The 16,804-nt window shown below is 42.1% G+C and overlaps 1 protein-coding gene across 2 annotated transcripts in view; it reads right to left on the bottom strand.

Annotated features, from left to right (window-relative positions):
* Positions 1-3,613: 3,613 nt before the first annotated feature.
* The window catches only part of mtm (phosphatidylinositol-3-phosphate phosphatase), a 34,021-nt gene continuing 20,830 nt past the window's right edge, over positions 3,614-16,804 (bottom strand). For both annotated transcript variants that reach the window (XM_050184005.2, XM_050184006.2), the window contains 4 exons: positions 13,888-13,980; positions 12,064-12,177; positions 8,628-8,807; positions 3,614-4,343 (listed from right to left, as the gene is read on the bottom strand). In XM_050184005.2, the coding sequence (XP_050039962.2) occupies positions 4,206-4,343; positions 8,628-8,807; positions 12,064-12,177; positions 13,888-13,980 (525 nt within the window). In that variant the 3' untranslated portion in view covers positions 3,614-4,205. The remainder of the gene's footprint in view (positions 4,344-8,627; positions 8,808-12,063; positions 12,178-13,887; positions 13,981-16,804) is intronic.

Raw genomic sequence — 16,804 nt, 5'->3', positions numbered from 1 at the left:
GAACTAAAACAATGCAGAATTACTCCAGTACTTAAAAAGGGTGACCGTGCCTTGATTACTAATTATAGGCCAATATGCATTCTACCCATTTTCAGCAAAGTTATTGAACGGCAGGCAGAAAAGCACCTCACTAAATACCTTTCTAAATTTAGTATTCTTTCTCATTACAATTCGGCTTCCACAAAGGCTATTTGACTGAACTTGCTCTCATTGCCCAAACTGAACAATTAAAGATGGCAATCGATAAAGGCATGTATGCTGAATCAGTGTTTGTGGATCTAATTAAAGCCTTTGATAAAGTTAACCACCGCATTCTATCGGAATAACAGGTCCTGCTTTAACTTCAATACAAAATTACTTAAACAATCGAAAACAAAAAGTAGGAATTAATGGTGTTCTTTCCAATTCAATAATAACAAAAATTGCTGTACCACAGAGATCCATACTTGGCCCACTCTTGTTTTTAATATATGTTAACAACCTGCCTCATTGCCTGTTTTCTTCTAACTACATTCTTTATGCAGATGACACAACTATCTCTAACTCTGACAATTGTGTAAGAAACCTACTTTCGAAACTTAACAATGACTTAAACATGTTAAATTGGCGCAATATTAACCAGCTCAATATAAACTCGTCTAAAACTAAATTTTTTTATTCATGTCCCACCAGTGCTCATTCGCGTTCATTCCTCCGCTCTACCTTGCTAATAATCTTATCGTGCACAGAGCTTCCTGTAACTGATTCTAACCTTAAATTTTATCAACACATAGCCAACATTAGGCATCAGGCAACCTTCGGAATAAGGACACTTCTAAAAGCTTGGTATGTATTTAAGCTTAAAACACTACTCTTGTTATACTACTCATTTATCCGTTCACATATAAACTATTGAATTGCATGCTGGGGCAATATCTATGCTATCCACTTACAATCATTACAAGTATTACAAAACCAGGCTGTTAGAATAATCACATTTAGTCCTAACCATTTCAATCCCAAACAGTTATTACATAACTATAGCATTCTTACTGTAGACGAACTTATTAACTTTAATCTTGGTATGTTTTTATACCAACAACTAGATAACGCTCACCACAACAGTCTGATACCTTGATCTTGTTTAATGAATACTAATATTATGCGATTTGCACTAAAGAATAATTTTACTCTTCCCAAGGTACGCACAAATTATGGTAAGCAGAGTATCCATTTTTTGTCCATTTCCTTGTGGAATGCACTACCTCCTACTATTAAGTCATGTAAATCATTTCAATTTAAACGAGAACTAAAAGACCATATTTTATCATCTGCAACCATTTATGTTATTTTTTCATTTTTTTCCTTCCAAATGTACATTTTGTTAATACTTACGCTACACAAATAACTGTTCGGTAGGTTCTCTCATTAGCCACTTACTTTCATACTGGCGTTATAGTTACTTCTACTTCTGTAATTAGTCAAATGTAATAATAATTATACTCTTTTACTAGCATGTCTGCAGCTGATTTGTATTAGTACTGTTAAAACAAACCAATACTATGTTTGCTATATTTTAAATTGTTTATACTGTTTGTAGCAGCTGTTTATCTTTACTTATACACTGTATAGGAGGTCCCATTACAGTCTTTGACCTCAGGACCTCCTCTTGTATAATATTCTCTTGTACGGTATCTTGTCTATTAATAATAAAAGCTCATTTATATGCTAGCATCAACAAAAATGTATACAAATTTAAGTTTACCTTGTTTATCCAATAATTCATTAAATCCATGTTCGTTATACGTATTGATGTCTGACTGATGTCTGAAGTCTGTAAAGTACGCCCTCGTTTTGCTGCTGTTGTAATACAAAGCCATGTGTTTGATGTCCACCAGCATGGGTATATTGAACCGCTTAATGCATAATCCAACCCGTTCAATCGAAACCACAAAAAAAGCAATTGCAAGCTCAATATAATGTGCAGCTCAGTATAAAGTTTCACGAAATGTGACTATAAAAAAAAAAACAACACGTCTAAATTTAAGGTTTCTGTTTACAAAGTTAACTTATACTTTATTAGGAAGAATAGTGTTAAATGAACAATTTTATGTCATGAACTTGTGTGCCCGCTGGCCAACACATAAGGCTCTGCCCGCAATCTGCTGGCTGCTTTATGCACATATTTTCTTCTTTCCCTCAAGGGTTGGCTGGAACATAGCAGCTTCGTGAGGAATATCCGCACAAGGCATATATGCGATGATGGAAAAAAAAGCTTTTTATGTGTTTTTTTTTTCTTTCTCCATGACAAACATGGTAATGAAATGTCTGAGTGGGAAAGTCAGCTTACGGAGCCATTTAGCACTGTGTGGAGTTTGACCTGTTCGTTGAAAATGCGATTTTGCTCAATATAGCTTTGATATGTATTCTCACTGCGGGTTCACATTGTTCAGAAATTGTTCAATATAAGAGAACCACAATTTGATTAAACCATGTTCGGTAAAGTTAGGTTTGGCTATACCAAGCACACCTTGCAGAGTCCTGCTGTTAATCGCATGTGTACGCCGATGAGCAAAAGTATACGGACCAGGAATTGCACGATAAAACTTATTTTCTCCTATGTGAATGCAACATGAAATTAAAGACTGTAGTTCCAACTTGGCATCACGGATTTTCTAGTGCATTCGTCAGTTTCCATTCATGTGTGTTAATTACGAAGAAATTGTTTTTTTGGCGACCCTGTGGTTGCTTTTGCTGACGGGTGTATGGTGGTAGTGTGTGCAGAGGAGAGAAGTGCAAGCATTTATGACATAGCAAAGATTTGTTATGCGGTTTAGCACTAATTTATCAGAGAATCAGCATGCTTAATGCATGAAACGTCAAGGTTACATTTCTGATTATTTATGACAAAGTTATTGTAACTATAATTAAAATACTAAGTCAAAGGTAGGCTTCCCGCAATCAGTGCAAATAGCTTGTCATTACAAAAACCACCTCGCTGCATGTTGTACACAAAATTGGGATATTCCTTAATGCATCTAACCAGTAGCTAAATGGCAATGCTTGTTGCAACATTCTTCAACAGGTACAAATTGCAGCGCAGTTGCATACAGCGCATGACAACAGTGCCTCAAAACCATTGTACAGAGTGTCCCAGCTAACTTTAGCCAGAGTTTAAAAACATGCGAATGCCACGCAGCTGGACAGAACCAACGTAATGTTGTTTGCCGTTGCTTGGACATACTCTCTTATTTTCATTCTGCCTAATGAGATAATTAGTCTCAATTAATTAACCAACTTCTCAAATATTATACTTAGATGAAAAGTGCCAATGAGAAAATTGTAGAGCAACATGAAAAAACTCCTGATACAGCTTTCTGTTGCTCAATATGTGCTACATAACAGTGTTTTTCTAAAATAAAAGAAGTCCGCAAATACGTGCAAAGTGCCCCGAGTGGCCAGTCGCACTGCAATTATTTGAGTATCTCCAAGCGACGACAAACAACATTACCTTGGTTCTGCATAGCTACGTGGCACTCGGATACATTAAAACTCTGGCTGAAGTTAGCTGAGACACCCTGTATATGCAATTTTAAGAGCTATAAAGCAATTTTTGACAAATGAAAAGAAACAATCAGTGTCTTGATAAACATTTATGTCAGTAATTACTGCAAACAAAAAATTCAGAACTGTGTTTTGAGACAGGGATAAATAACACATCACTAAAAACAACAATTGAAACTGTAAACACCAGACTGTAGTTACAAGTGAATAAAAACATATATCACAAAATCACAAGCTATTGTTCAACACGGTTTCTTATTTATCAAATAAAATGCATAGACATAAATGTACGCGGAGAAAAAGAGTAATAAAATTATATATTACGATACACAGGACCCCCATATCACCAGAACACGAGCGCCATGTTTCACTAAGGTTTACACTACGTAACAGCTGATAATAGCAAATGATGTGGCTTATACAAATTTTAGAAAAGTGTCTGCACTTCATATAACCAGAGAGGTAAGAAGCCCAGCAAAGTGTAAGTTCATGAGGAGGTAATTAACGCAACCCTGTGCAACACTGAGCCAACAACATATTGGCAACAGTTTTAACAAACACATAAGCGGCTTGTCCGAGGTGTAGGAAAGTGCTATTCAAGTTTTCAAAGCTTCTCCATGAAAGCCTGAGTATGTACAACGCAGCATTCACAGCTACAGCAGCTAAACGGTGATGGGTGATGAGACTCTTGGTGGGATGCGAGACACCTTGGATTCGTGCTCCTTCTTCAGTTCTTCCAGCTGCCTTTGCAGTTGTGCACGCAATTGCAGGAGTTCCCGGCTGCGCACCTGCACTGGTTCCTGGAAGAAAAAAGAAAGAAGAAAAAAAAAAGAGAGTTTATCGTATTTGGCTCACCACAACAACCCAAACATACTGTATTTATAAGATTCTAATGTGCTACAAATCTAACGCGCACCCAATTTTCGCAGGTTTAAAGTAAGTGTAGTGACAAATACAGACGCCAGCAGAAGACAAAGACAATGGCTGTTGTTGGTGCTCACGCTTGCTCCGCTCGGCCATTGCCCGTCTCTTTGCATTAATATAGAACACCGAGCGCATCTAAATGGGTACTATCAATTGGTGGAGCGTGCCGGATATTGGGTTACTCACGCTGAATGCCGTGTCATTGATGAACAAGTCAACGACATGCTTCATCGTGGCATTATTCAGCCCTCACACAGCCCTTGGGCCTCCCCAGTTATGCTGGTGAAGGGAAAGGATGGTAGCATCAGATTTTGCATTGATTATAGGTGCCTTAACAAGATCACGCGAAAATATATTTATCCACTGCCCAGAAACGACGACGCTCTCGACTGCTTGCAAGGAGCAGAATTCTTTTTATCTTTGGACCTTCGATCTGGGTACGGGCAGATTTTTTTTTTCTTCCTCCATGACAAACATGGTAGTGAAATGTCTGAGTGGGAAAGTCAGCTTACGGAGCCATTTAGCACTGCGTGGAGTTCGACCTGTTCATTGTAAATACGATTTTGTTATGAATGAAACTGACGGTCCCAAGACTGCGTTTGTAACCACAGACGGTCTATATGAGTTTAACGTGATGCCATTTGACCTTTGTAATGCGCCTGTCACCTTCGAACGTGTCATGGACAGCATTCTTAGACGGCTTAAGTGGCACACGAGTCTTTGCTACCTGGACAATGTCGTAGTCTTTTCAAAGGACTTTGGCTCCCATCTGACCCGCCTCGCAAACGTCCTGACTTGCCTTTCAGATGCTGGACTTCAGCTTAATTTGAAGAAGTGCCACTTTGCCGCTTATTGGCTTACCATCTTAGGCCATGTTGTCAGTAAGGACGGTGTCCTACCCAACCCTGCAAAGCTTCGTGCCGTCGCTGAGTTCCCCAGGCCGTCTACACTGAAAGAACTCCATGGCTTTATAAGCCAATGTTCCTACTTTCACCGATTCATGCATAATTTTGTGTCCATATCCCCCCTTAATGCAGCTGCTTGCCAAAAGCCAAGGCATCTCAGCATGGTCTACTGCTTGCGAAGACACGTTCACCACATTACACCATCTTCTGATATCCCCACCTATTCTACGCCACTTTGACCCCGACGCTCCTACAGAAATCCACACGGATGCTAGTGGAGTAGGCCTCGGCGCTATTCTTCCCCAGTGTAAATCTGGCTTCGAAGAGTATGTCGTCTCTTATGCCAGCCGCACTCTCACCACCGAACTATTCGATCACTGGAAAAGAATGCGTTGCAATCCTTTGGGAAATCACCAAATTTCGACCGTACTTATACGGCCATCCATTTGACGTCGTGACTAATCACCATGCCCTGTGCTGGTTGTCATCATTAAAAGACCCATCTGGTCGCCTGGTTCATTGGGTGCTCTTTCGTGCTCACCACTCCCCGATGAGTATAGTGCTCCGTCTGTCTCCAGCTACAATTCTTCGTCTCTTACATTTGCTGACAAGCCAGCAGAGCAATGCCGGGATCCTTGAATAGCCTCTCTTCTAGAGTATTTATCTCAACTGTCACCACGCACCACTGACCGCTTGCTTCGGTGCACTGCTCGCCACTTTGCCACCCGCGAAGGGCTCCTGTACCGCTGCAACTACCTACCTGATGGCCGTAAATGGCTGCTAGTGATTCCTCGCCATCTATGTTCCGACATCTGTGCCTCTTTTCATGCGGATCTGCAATGCACCCATGGCGGTGTACTGAAGATGTATGCGCGCCTACGGCTTCGATACTACTGGCGCAGAATGTACCGCTTCGTTCAGCAGTACGTCCACTTGTGCTCTAAGTGCCAACGTCACAAGAGCCCGCCTCACAAGATAACAGGGCCGCTCCAACCATTACCTTGTCCCTCCCGGCCTTCCGACCGTACCAGTATTGATTTGTATGGCCCTCTACCACACAGTCCAGGTGGCAACCGCAGGGTCATCGTTGCCGTGGGTCACCTTACGCACTACGCCGAAACTTCAGCATTGCCGGCGGCCACAGCACGTGAAGTCGGCTTGTTGATCCTTCGCAACCTTGTTCTTCAACACGGTGCGCCTCCCGAGCTACTAGTGATCGTGGTTGTTCATTCCTCTCCGGAGCTGTAGGAGCCCTCCTTCAGGAATGCAACATTGTCCACAGAACTACAAGTGCCTATCATCCACAAACCATTGGTATGACTGAACGCTTTAATCATACTGTCGGCGACATGCTTGCCATGTATATATTTCCACTGACCACACTAACTGGGACCGCATCCTTCCCTTTGTTACGTATGCTAACAATAGTGCCACTCAGTCTACCACGAGATTCTCTCCTTTCTTTCTTCTTTATGGTCATGAACCTTCCTCGTTTATGGACTCAATATTTTTTATCACCCCGACGCTTCTGAATCTACGACTCTATCCAAAGCCGTCACTTATGCCAAAGAATCTTGTCAGATTGCACGCTCACTTACAGTGCAAGATCAGGCCAGCCAGAAACATGGTCATGATGCAAGCTTGTCCTTTCCATCGTGTTCACTTGGAATGCTCGTATGGCTCCGCATTCACTCCTTTACTCTTGGCCTTTCTACAATGTTGACCTCAAAGTATGATGGCCCTTACAGGGTTCTACAACAGACGTCCCTGGTAAATTACGTCACTGAGCCTATTCAGCCATCTACGGACCAACGGCGTCGCAGGCACGAAACTGCTCAAGTTGACCGACTGAAGCTGCCCTACGATCCACCAGTGCTCCCTGTTCCACAGGTAGCCAGGATGGCTTTTTTTTCGCTGGGGAGTGATTGTAGTGACAAATACGGGTGCCAGCAGAAGACGAAGAAGATGGTAGTTGTTGTTGGTGTTCACGCTCGCTCCGCTCAGCCGTTGCTTGTCTCGGTTGAATAATATAAAACTCCAGGCGCATCTAAACGCATACTATCATAAGAAAATAAAGTGGACCTTAATGTAACATGTGTCCGATTTATAAAATAAAAACGTACCATGCTTCCCACATTTGTGAGCAGAAAAACGAGACATGCAGAATTCACTTTTACTGAAGGGAAACTTCTTTTTTAAAGCGAGCAGTTATAACGAAAGTTGTGCATCATCGTCATTTGCGTTTCATTGGCCAGATATACTGGGCATGCAGGGGCGGTATTCTCCAGTGACCACTTTTATAGATAATACTACCACTTTCACGAGATTTTATTTGACTCTGCATCGAACTTGTCAAAGTATGCGGCTGATAGTGTTCCTGGCACTGTGTGCAGATAGAGAGCTTAGTACAGCACTGGAAATACTGGCAACCATATGCTTCGATGCATTTGGTGCCGAGTCACACGAAATCTTGTGAACATAGTAGTACTTCTGAAAGTGACTGATCAAGAATACAGCTCCAAATCATAGTCAAGCATAAAATCAACCTGCAGCAACCTTCATGAAAGCAAGACTTGTCGCCATCTTGTGATGGCAATGATACTGCATCTGATGGTAGGCTGTTGCCAACACCACAAACATGGTTTTGGTTTTGTATTCGACTGAAATGCGCAGGCAATTTCCAGACCCACTTTCTAGAAAAAAAAAAAGAAGTTGCATGTTAGATTCGTGTAAGATAATACCAGTATGAACCTGAACATAATACATACAAGGGCTAATTTTAGGACCATAAAAATGAAAAAAAAAAATGTTTTATTCACATATAACATGTATTGATCATGCACTGCAATTCAATAACATTTATTCAGTAAAGCCTCGCTGCCTGCTCATTTACCCCATTGCCATAGAGTTCCACTCATAGGTACTCATCGGTGCTGTCCACAGTGTTCAGTATTCTGCACTTCCTAAAGGTGCCCACAACATGTTTACAAATGTAGTAAGAAGTCAATGTAGCTCATAAAATGGGTAATACAGTGCCTACTTGCCTGAGGTGTGCATCTCAATGGTGGGTGCTCAAAATGAATGAGCACACTAAATGTACTGTAAAATATGTGGAAGTTATGCATGCATGAACCCTTTCAAGGGGCTCTTGTTGCTACATTCTCAGCCTATCACAGGCTAAAGATCTGTGTTTACAGTTGAATATAACACCTACATTTGTGAAGCAGGAGTACGGTGGCACAATGAGTCACCAACCTGAAGGCGCATGCGTGGGTTCCAGCGACAGTAGTAGCCTTTCCAGAGCTGGATACGGCGCAGGCTGGCCACCGGAAACAAGACATGCTGCTGCGGGTAGCTAGCATACAATGGGTTGGTGTACTCCTCAATGTTGCTGTTCACCATCGACCACAGCGACTGGGTTCGTTCACGCACAGTCTGCACAACAGTAAGTAGTTAGAAAACATGGCGCGGAGCCACATAGAGAAAATTTTGAAAGGCTACGTTCTGCACATCCTTACAAAGGTAAAGAATTCAAGATGCACGCTACATGGCTCCCTGTCAAACAAGAAAATATTGAGGCCAGTCGTGTTTAGACACTATGCAACCATGGAAAAGATGCAGGGAGTCGGATCGAATTACAGATGAACCCACTTATAACGATCCTGCTTTTAAGGATGCTATACGTATTGGTTATAACAATGAGAAGCTGCTGCACCGTCAACTTTTGCATCTTTTCTTTGTCATGTTTGGTATGTATGCACGCCCCCATGCCGCATTATCTGTTTTAATGACGAAGCTTGGCTGCTGGGTGCCCTATTGCCCTTCCACCCCTCCGAACACAAATGAGCTGCACCCATAGCTCTGTGCTGCGCCAACCAGCCGTGGTTGCTTAGTGGCTATAGCGTTGGGCTGCTAAGCACGAGGTTGCGGGATCGAATCCCACCCACGGAAGCCCAATCCGATAGGGGAGAAATGCGAAAACACCTGTGTACTTAGATTTAGATGCTCGTTAAAGAACCCCAAGTGGTCCAAATTTCCGGAGTCTTCCACTACGGCATGCCTCATAATCAGATTGTTGTTTTGGCACGTAAAACCCTATAATTTAATTTTTTTAGCTCTGTGCTGCGCCACCCTCTGAAACACAAATGGACCACACCAAATGCGCTGACAGTACTGCTCCCAGATTGCTCGCTGGCCCCTCATTATGCGCAGTTCTGCCAATGAATTAAGTCACTCATGCTCGTTTTTGGTGGTTGTGTCAAAGTCGCTCCTGACCACATGGCTTCTCTGCCTCGTTTGACTGGCCGCCGAAATGGAAGATGGCTGACCCACCCAAGAAAGCGAACCGGTATAGATTTGGAAATGAAGTGCAGTATCGTGGAGGACTACAAAAACAGTAAAAATGTGTGTGACTTAGTGAAGAAGTATGGAATATCGCAACTGACAGTGCCAACAATCATTTGCTCGGTGGACTGCTTCGTAGACAACGAACGCAAACGCGTTCGACAAGGTGCCTATAAGGAGGTAGAAGAAGCCCTCTACGAGTGGTTTCTCAGTGCCTGTGCCATGAACTTTCCCATCACCGGGCCAATTCTGGCCACAAAGGTGAAGCAGTTTTCCCTACTTATTAACAATGTGGACTTCCAGCCAGGTGGCGGCTGGATACATTGCTTCAAAGAGAGGCAAGGCATTGCTTACAAAGCCACCACCAGCAAGGGAGCTTCACTTGACATGGAGGCAAAGCAGAAGAGAGTGGAGGATATGTCGCCACACATCCTTGACAACTACGTTGACACTGATGTATATAATGACGCCGAAACAGGACTGTACTTCCAGATGGCGGCAAAGGGTGGCAAGAACAGCAAGCTACGCGTCAGCGTGTTTTTGGGCGCAGACATGGACGGGAGCAACAAGTGCCCCGCATTTGTCATTGGGAAATAAAAAAATCCCGGCAGCTGCTGCGGTATCGTCACGCTATTGTCACAACCACAAGACACGGATGACAGGAGAACTTTTTCATGCGTGGCTCTTGGAGTTAGGTCAACGTATCAAGCAATGTAAAAGGAAGGTCACACTCATCCTATATAATTCTAGTGCCTACCACTCCATGCCTAAGCTCTAAAGCGTGGAAGCTTTTTTTCCTGCCGCCAAACATGACGGCGGGCTTGCAGCGCATGGACACCGGTGTGATCGCCAATTTTAAGGTGATGTATCGTCGCCGCGTCCTGAACAAGTTAGTCTTGTTGATGTACATGGCCATGCAGACAAGCAGGGTTGCAACCAGACTTGAAGATAGATCTATTGATGGCTGTGCAGTATATTTTTGGTGCATGGTTCGAAGTAGGTGCTTCTACAGTGCAGAACTGCTTTAGGAAAGTGTGCTTTGTCCAAGAGAGCAGTGACTTATGCAAAGCCTGCAAAGCTCCCACTGATGCCTCAACTTTGGTCTACGGTTGACAAGGATGCTTCAGGGCTTGAAGAGTTTCTACATGCAGATGACAGATTAGAAACATCAGAACTTCTAACCGATGAGGCGATCGTTGCGAATGTGCTTCCATCGGATAGCGTTGGTGACAGTGATAGCGACGACGACAGCAATGACACAGTCGGGCAGGCTCCCTTAACACTGTCCTTGCAGGAAGTTCTACGGATGATTCAGTTCCTCTGGGCCTTCATTTTTGCGAGGGACCTTCCATTGCACTATGTGGAGCACCTGGATGCCTCAGAAAAAGATGTCAGCAAGCTTCACGTAAGGCAAGCAAGGCTGACGGACATGGAGTTGGGGTTTTCTCATGCAAGCCAGTGAGATGTACCCGGTGACATGTTTGCGGCGATCTTGCTCTTCCTCAAGCTGAGAGGCTGCTGCGGCGACCTTCTCGCATTTCTTAAAAGGCCCTTTTTGGGGTCACCAAAGCAATGCCTCGGAGGAGTTTGTATATCACTTGCCGCTCGTGACCGTTTTTGCAGTTGTTACAGCAATGACATTCTTCAACGCCGACAGCCGCGGCTTGTTACACGCGATCGGAGTGTGCAGGAAGCAGACTTAAAGAGTTAAATGAGTCAACACAATTAGCAGCCGGATGGAGGAAGGTGGTGGGGAGGTGCACTGGCCTCCTGCCATTATATTTTTCTCACAACAGCTCTGCCATTCCCCTATTTTGCTTTTTTTCATGCACCCAGGTTATAACAATGGAATTTTTGTGACACGTGAACATTGCTATAAGCGGGTTCAACTGTTTACAGTTTAACATGCCAAAGCAACACACAGGCCACGAGACATGATGTAGCCGAGGGCTCCAGATTACTTTTGACCATCTGGGATTATTCAATGTGCACTGATATGTAAGTATGTAAGCATAATTGCATTTTGCCCCGCATTGAAATGCGACCACCACTGCCAAGAACAAAACCCATGATTTCACACTGAGCAGCAAAATGCCATATCCACTGAGCCAATTTGGCAAATTGCAGGATGATAAGGAACATGAATGAGTGAAGAGACTCCCTCAACTTCTTAGTGAAATATGGTACAAAACATACAAATTTTTATCACTGGTTGTCATCCCCAAGACATCACAATGCCTCAAGAATAAGTAATGGCCAGGGATTGCGTGGTGACATATCTTACAGCTGTTATGTGCAGCTTTATGCAGCCTCTCTACCAATTTGTCCGCCACACCATTTCACTCACCTCTTTAACTCTCTGCTGCTCCGAGTTGTAAAGGAATGTACCAAACAGGCAGCTGTAGAGGTGATCCAGGATGGTGATGAGGAAGTGCTCGTTGAATTCAAAAGCATTCTTAAACTGGAAAGAGACCACAGGAAACATTTGCAGAAATTGCACCTTCTGAGCTTGTAAGAGGTGCTTTTTAAGCTCAGCCTAGACAGTTTACGCCATATTCTAGATTCAATGCAATCCAGCTATATATGCACAAAGCAAGGTAATGACAGCCATAGCCTATTGTTGTTACAGTACCTCAGAGGAAAGCTGTTCGACAAACATTTATGCACTTATGAATTGTCTCATTTAGTTTTCGTTACCTGTTCAGAGTGTGCTTTAATCATCAGCACCTTTTAATATGACAGTATTGTCTATTTAATGATATTCTCTAATTAAATACGCTTCTGACAGCAAGCATGGCTTTATTAAATAGGGCTTAAAGCTTAGCACGTGTACTATGTTTAACGGGGTGTTTCAACATAACTTTTTTAAGCAGTAGCTGCTACAGGTACCTTTAGCTCTTGACACACTTGTACACCCGTTTGTAGGCCGGCCCACAAAGATTGCTGCCTCACACAATTTCAAAAGGTGATTCGTGTTCTCTAATTAAAGATGCTTCCTTTAGCTCTTGACACACTTCTACACCCATTTATAGGCTGCCACAAAGCTAGCTGTCTCACACAATTTCAAAAGTTGCTTTGTGTACAATCTGAAGGTTTTACAAATGTTTTTTCAATAGTCATAACATGCCAACAGTATAGAAAGAGAATTCTAGTGCAAGTGTATCTTTAGCCTAGTATATTGTTACAACAAAGCTGGGTTTTATGTTCAATGCTGTAAGCAGTATCACTGTCAGCATGTGTGTGTTCAGAGAGCACCAGCTAAATAAATTTTGCTTGGCTTCAAGTTTCCTCTGTGCAGCAACCGTGATATGTCACAAATATGACACGTTAGTAGGACCATCTAGTGAGTGGAAATTGTTCCTCTTCCTTTCATGCACACTTCAACTCTTTAGTCTTTCACACAGCCACAACCTTAAAGTTGACAAACAATGCAGTTGAAGCCAAAATATACATACTATAACTATATATATATAGAGAGAGGGAGAAATAAACTTTAGTTTTCTGATAAAGATACTCGATAAAAATACTGAAAAAAATGTTTTAATACTTAAGATGTTGACTGTGTATAAAAAAATGAAAGCTTTGTTCTGTAGGGACACTGAACAGGCTCTCTACTCTATAATCACAGCAAGATTGATCTTTACTATTGACAAACAAAAATTTTGATGAAGCTTTTTTAAAGAAATATTCCTGTAGCAGTGGTATAATTTTTGGTGTTCACTATCGGTTAGTAGGGTGGTGCTGCTGCTGCTGGTCAGCGTGAATAAATGAGCAGGTTTGAAAAATCTGTCTAAAAAAATTGGTAACCAACAATTCTTTTATTCTTTTTAAATAGGTTTTCTGTAAACTGCTATATCTGAAAAATCATAAAAATTATTGGTGCCAATAATACAATAGTAAAAAAGCTCTAAAGATCAGTGTGCAGAGCACTTCATGTGTAATGCAAGGACAGGGGATCATTCCCCACCTGCGACAAGTTGTTTTTTCATCCACTTTCATTGCCATTAATTTATCAGTTTTTAAATTTAATTAGTAAGTACAAGTAATATCTCCTATGTTTTCCTTGGTGTCTTTGTTTGTTGGCTTTTCATGATATGATCTCTAAAAATCAGGTAATTCATGACAAAATTGTAAGAGTTGGCAGGCATGCAGTCAAGATGATGACTCTTACTTGGTTCATGATCTGCCATGCGCAGTCAATGAATTGTAGAAAAACAGGTGACCGGTCTGCATCAGAGTGCTTGTCATCTCCATGGCCAATTCGCTGCAAGTGGGCACTTAATTGTGGCATGTGAAACATTCATAACATGCAGTCGCTATAAAAGCACAGGAGTTGTGAGCAAACTAACGGGCCAGTCAACTCGAGAATATCATATATACAGTTAAACATTGATATCACAAAGTGGGTAAAACCTGCAATTTGCTTCGTTACATAGAAATTTTGTTGTATTGAAATTCAACCTTTTATGCAAATAAGTACAGTCATCACTCGATTTTTCTTGCATGGAAAGAGGCCACAGTATTTTCTGAATCATCTGACACTTGAAAAAAGCAAGTTTGAACGAGAAAACAATTCACTTTGATTAATTTGGGAGTCGGAAACTGCCACATCAATATCTTCACATCGGCGGTATGAATCACGTGCACTCTGCCTCTGTGGCTGATAGCGTCGCCCGCACTGGGACAACACTATCATGAAAAGCGCCGACAGCGGGGAGTGAACATTTTGTCATTTTTCTTATATTGAAAATTTCATTATAATGAAATCACATACAAACACTCTTCGTTATAATGAGGTTCTAAATGCAACGTGTTTATGGACAAGAAATTATGAAAAGTCTAATACTTTGTTATATCGAGAATTTCGTTATATTGAAGTCTGTTATATCTAGTTTTAAGTTTAATTGTATTTACACATGCTGTAGTATCTAAAAAACATTTAAGAAATTGTGGTACAACAGTGAAGTGAAAGGATACCACACACTATGCTGCTATTAGAGACACTGATAAAGTAGGAATCCATGCAACAAGACGACAGTAATGTCCATCATTCACAAGAATATATGCCGTTGAAGTAGTCACTGATGGAAAGAAGCTGTTTAGTCATGGCAGCTTAATAGGAAGCTTTAGTTTGGGAGCTCCTATCTAAATACATGAGAACAGAGAAATCGTTTTTCTCAGCAACCGCAGCGCCAATTTGGTTGTTGAGGTTTGTTGAACTTAAAAGAAAATGTTAAAATCTACCCACTGTAGGAAGCAGATATTTCATTTAGGCTGTCAATTCTTTAAAAAAGAAAAGATATTCTTGAAAATTTTAAGATCAAATTACAACTCTAACTCAACAATGAAAAACAATATTGCAATTGCAGTGGTGGGAATAGCAAAGAGCATTTTCGAGCAGATTTTGTAGCAGTCAACAATGATTGTTCTGAATGGTTGTCAGCTTGACACTATTCCTGAACGTCAGAAATTAAATTAAATTAAATTATGGGGTTTTACATGCCAAAACCACTTTCTGATTATGAGGCACGCCGTAGTGGGGGACTCTGGAAATTTTGACCACATTTGGTTCTTTAATGTGCACCTAAATCTAAGTACACGGGTGTTTTCGCATTTCGCCCCCATCGAAATGCGGCCGCCGTGGCCGGGATTCGATCCCGCGACCTCGTGCTCAGCAGCCCAACACCATAGCCACTGAGCAACCACGGCGGGTTACGTCAGAAATTATTCCAGAGCACAGGCACACATCATTGTGACCGCTGACTTATGTTAATTTGAACCTGATTTGAAGTGACGAAATTGATTGAATTATGCGGAGGATCGAATTAAACAAGATGCAGAAAAAAAAATATCAAGAAAAAAAAAAGCCAGAACGCGACACTGGTTTATATGGCAGTATTTGCTTGAGTTTAACACGCTTACGAATCAAAGCGCACCAACTGTCCATGTGTCTAAAGTAGAAACCTAAATCAGAAATCACCTTAAAGCTCCTAACCAAAGTATAAATCCAACATGCACTCGATTTTTTAGAATAGCGGCCTGGTTCCTAAATTAAGCTTCGCCGAAATACAGCCATGTTATGCGGTAAAGCACACGAACGCTGCGAAAGCGGTTTTGCTTCCCTATTCTAGTGCGCCTCACAGGCAATTCTCGGCTATAATTTTGTTGGAAAACAAAAGGCGCTTGTTAGAATCGGGTAAATACCATAATCAGACATTGTGAGCTACTGTCAGTCACTGTTCCCTAAGCTCCGCTGAGACAGACGATGACACTGGAAGGGTCATCATTGGTTTCACCATATCGTTCAGATGCATTCGTGCAAGCTGGTCAAGTTCGATGCTAATTTTAGGATCGAAATAGCGAATGTTTGGGCTCATAGAAATGTATGAGCGCAGGTCCAGGACCTTCTGCCAGAATTGAATGAACCGAAAGTCTACTGTATTCTGGAGCAAGATAATCCACCTACACAACCACTCATGAGCAAGTTACAACCATCATGTGGCCCCGCTGAGTCAATCTGCACGCTTCAAGAAGAAAATACTAGGCTTCCCCAACATGTAAATAAGCCACACAAAGGAACAAAAAACACATGGCAATATCGTCACTTGGTGTGCAGGATGGCCATTCAAGAAATTTTATTTTAGGCCTAAAGTCGTTCAGATACTAAAATGGCCAAGCTGCAGATCTGCGTACGAGCACACACAGATAAACATGACACAACAAAGCAGCTAATAACATGCAAGGGGGTAAATTTCAGTTTTCTGAGCGCCACTGTGCTGCCATGCCGAATACGCGATGGGAATGTTGAGGAACATGCCTGCCATAGAGGCCACGCTGTCGGTACGAAGTACGAATGTGGGACACGCCAACAAAGCGAAATGTGCGAAGTGCACACTACTGGGCCCGACAGAACTTCGTCCTAAACTACGCACAACCTGCAAATATGGTGCATAGAGCTTGCTAATGGTGAACTCTATGCAGCGAGCATGCGCTAGATTGGATTAGCTTAGTGATCTTTTAGCTCATATAGCTTTATGAATGGCAGGAAATGTGACAGGACTCTTTGCATAAGGTGGTAATCACCTGAC

This window comes from Dermacentor andersoni, chromosome 4 (genome assembly GCF_023375885.2).
Source record: "Dermacentor andersoni chromosome 4, qqDerAnde1_hic_scaffold, whole genome shotgun sequence".
NCBI classification, from domain to species: Eukaryota; Metazoa; Arthropoda; class Arachnida; order Ixodida; family Ixodidae; genus Dermacentor; species Dermacentor andersoni.
The sequence above is the reverse complement of the archived record's forward strand: the minus strand, read 5'-3'. Positions and strand labels throughout refer to the sequence as shown.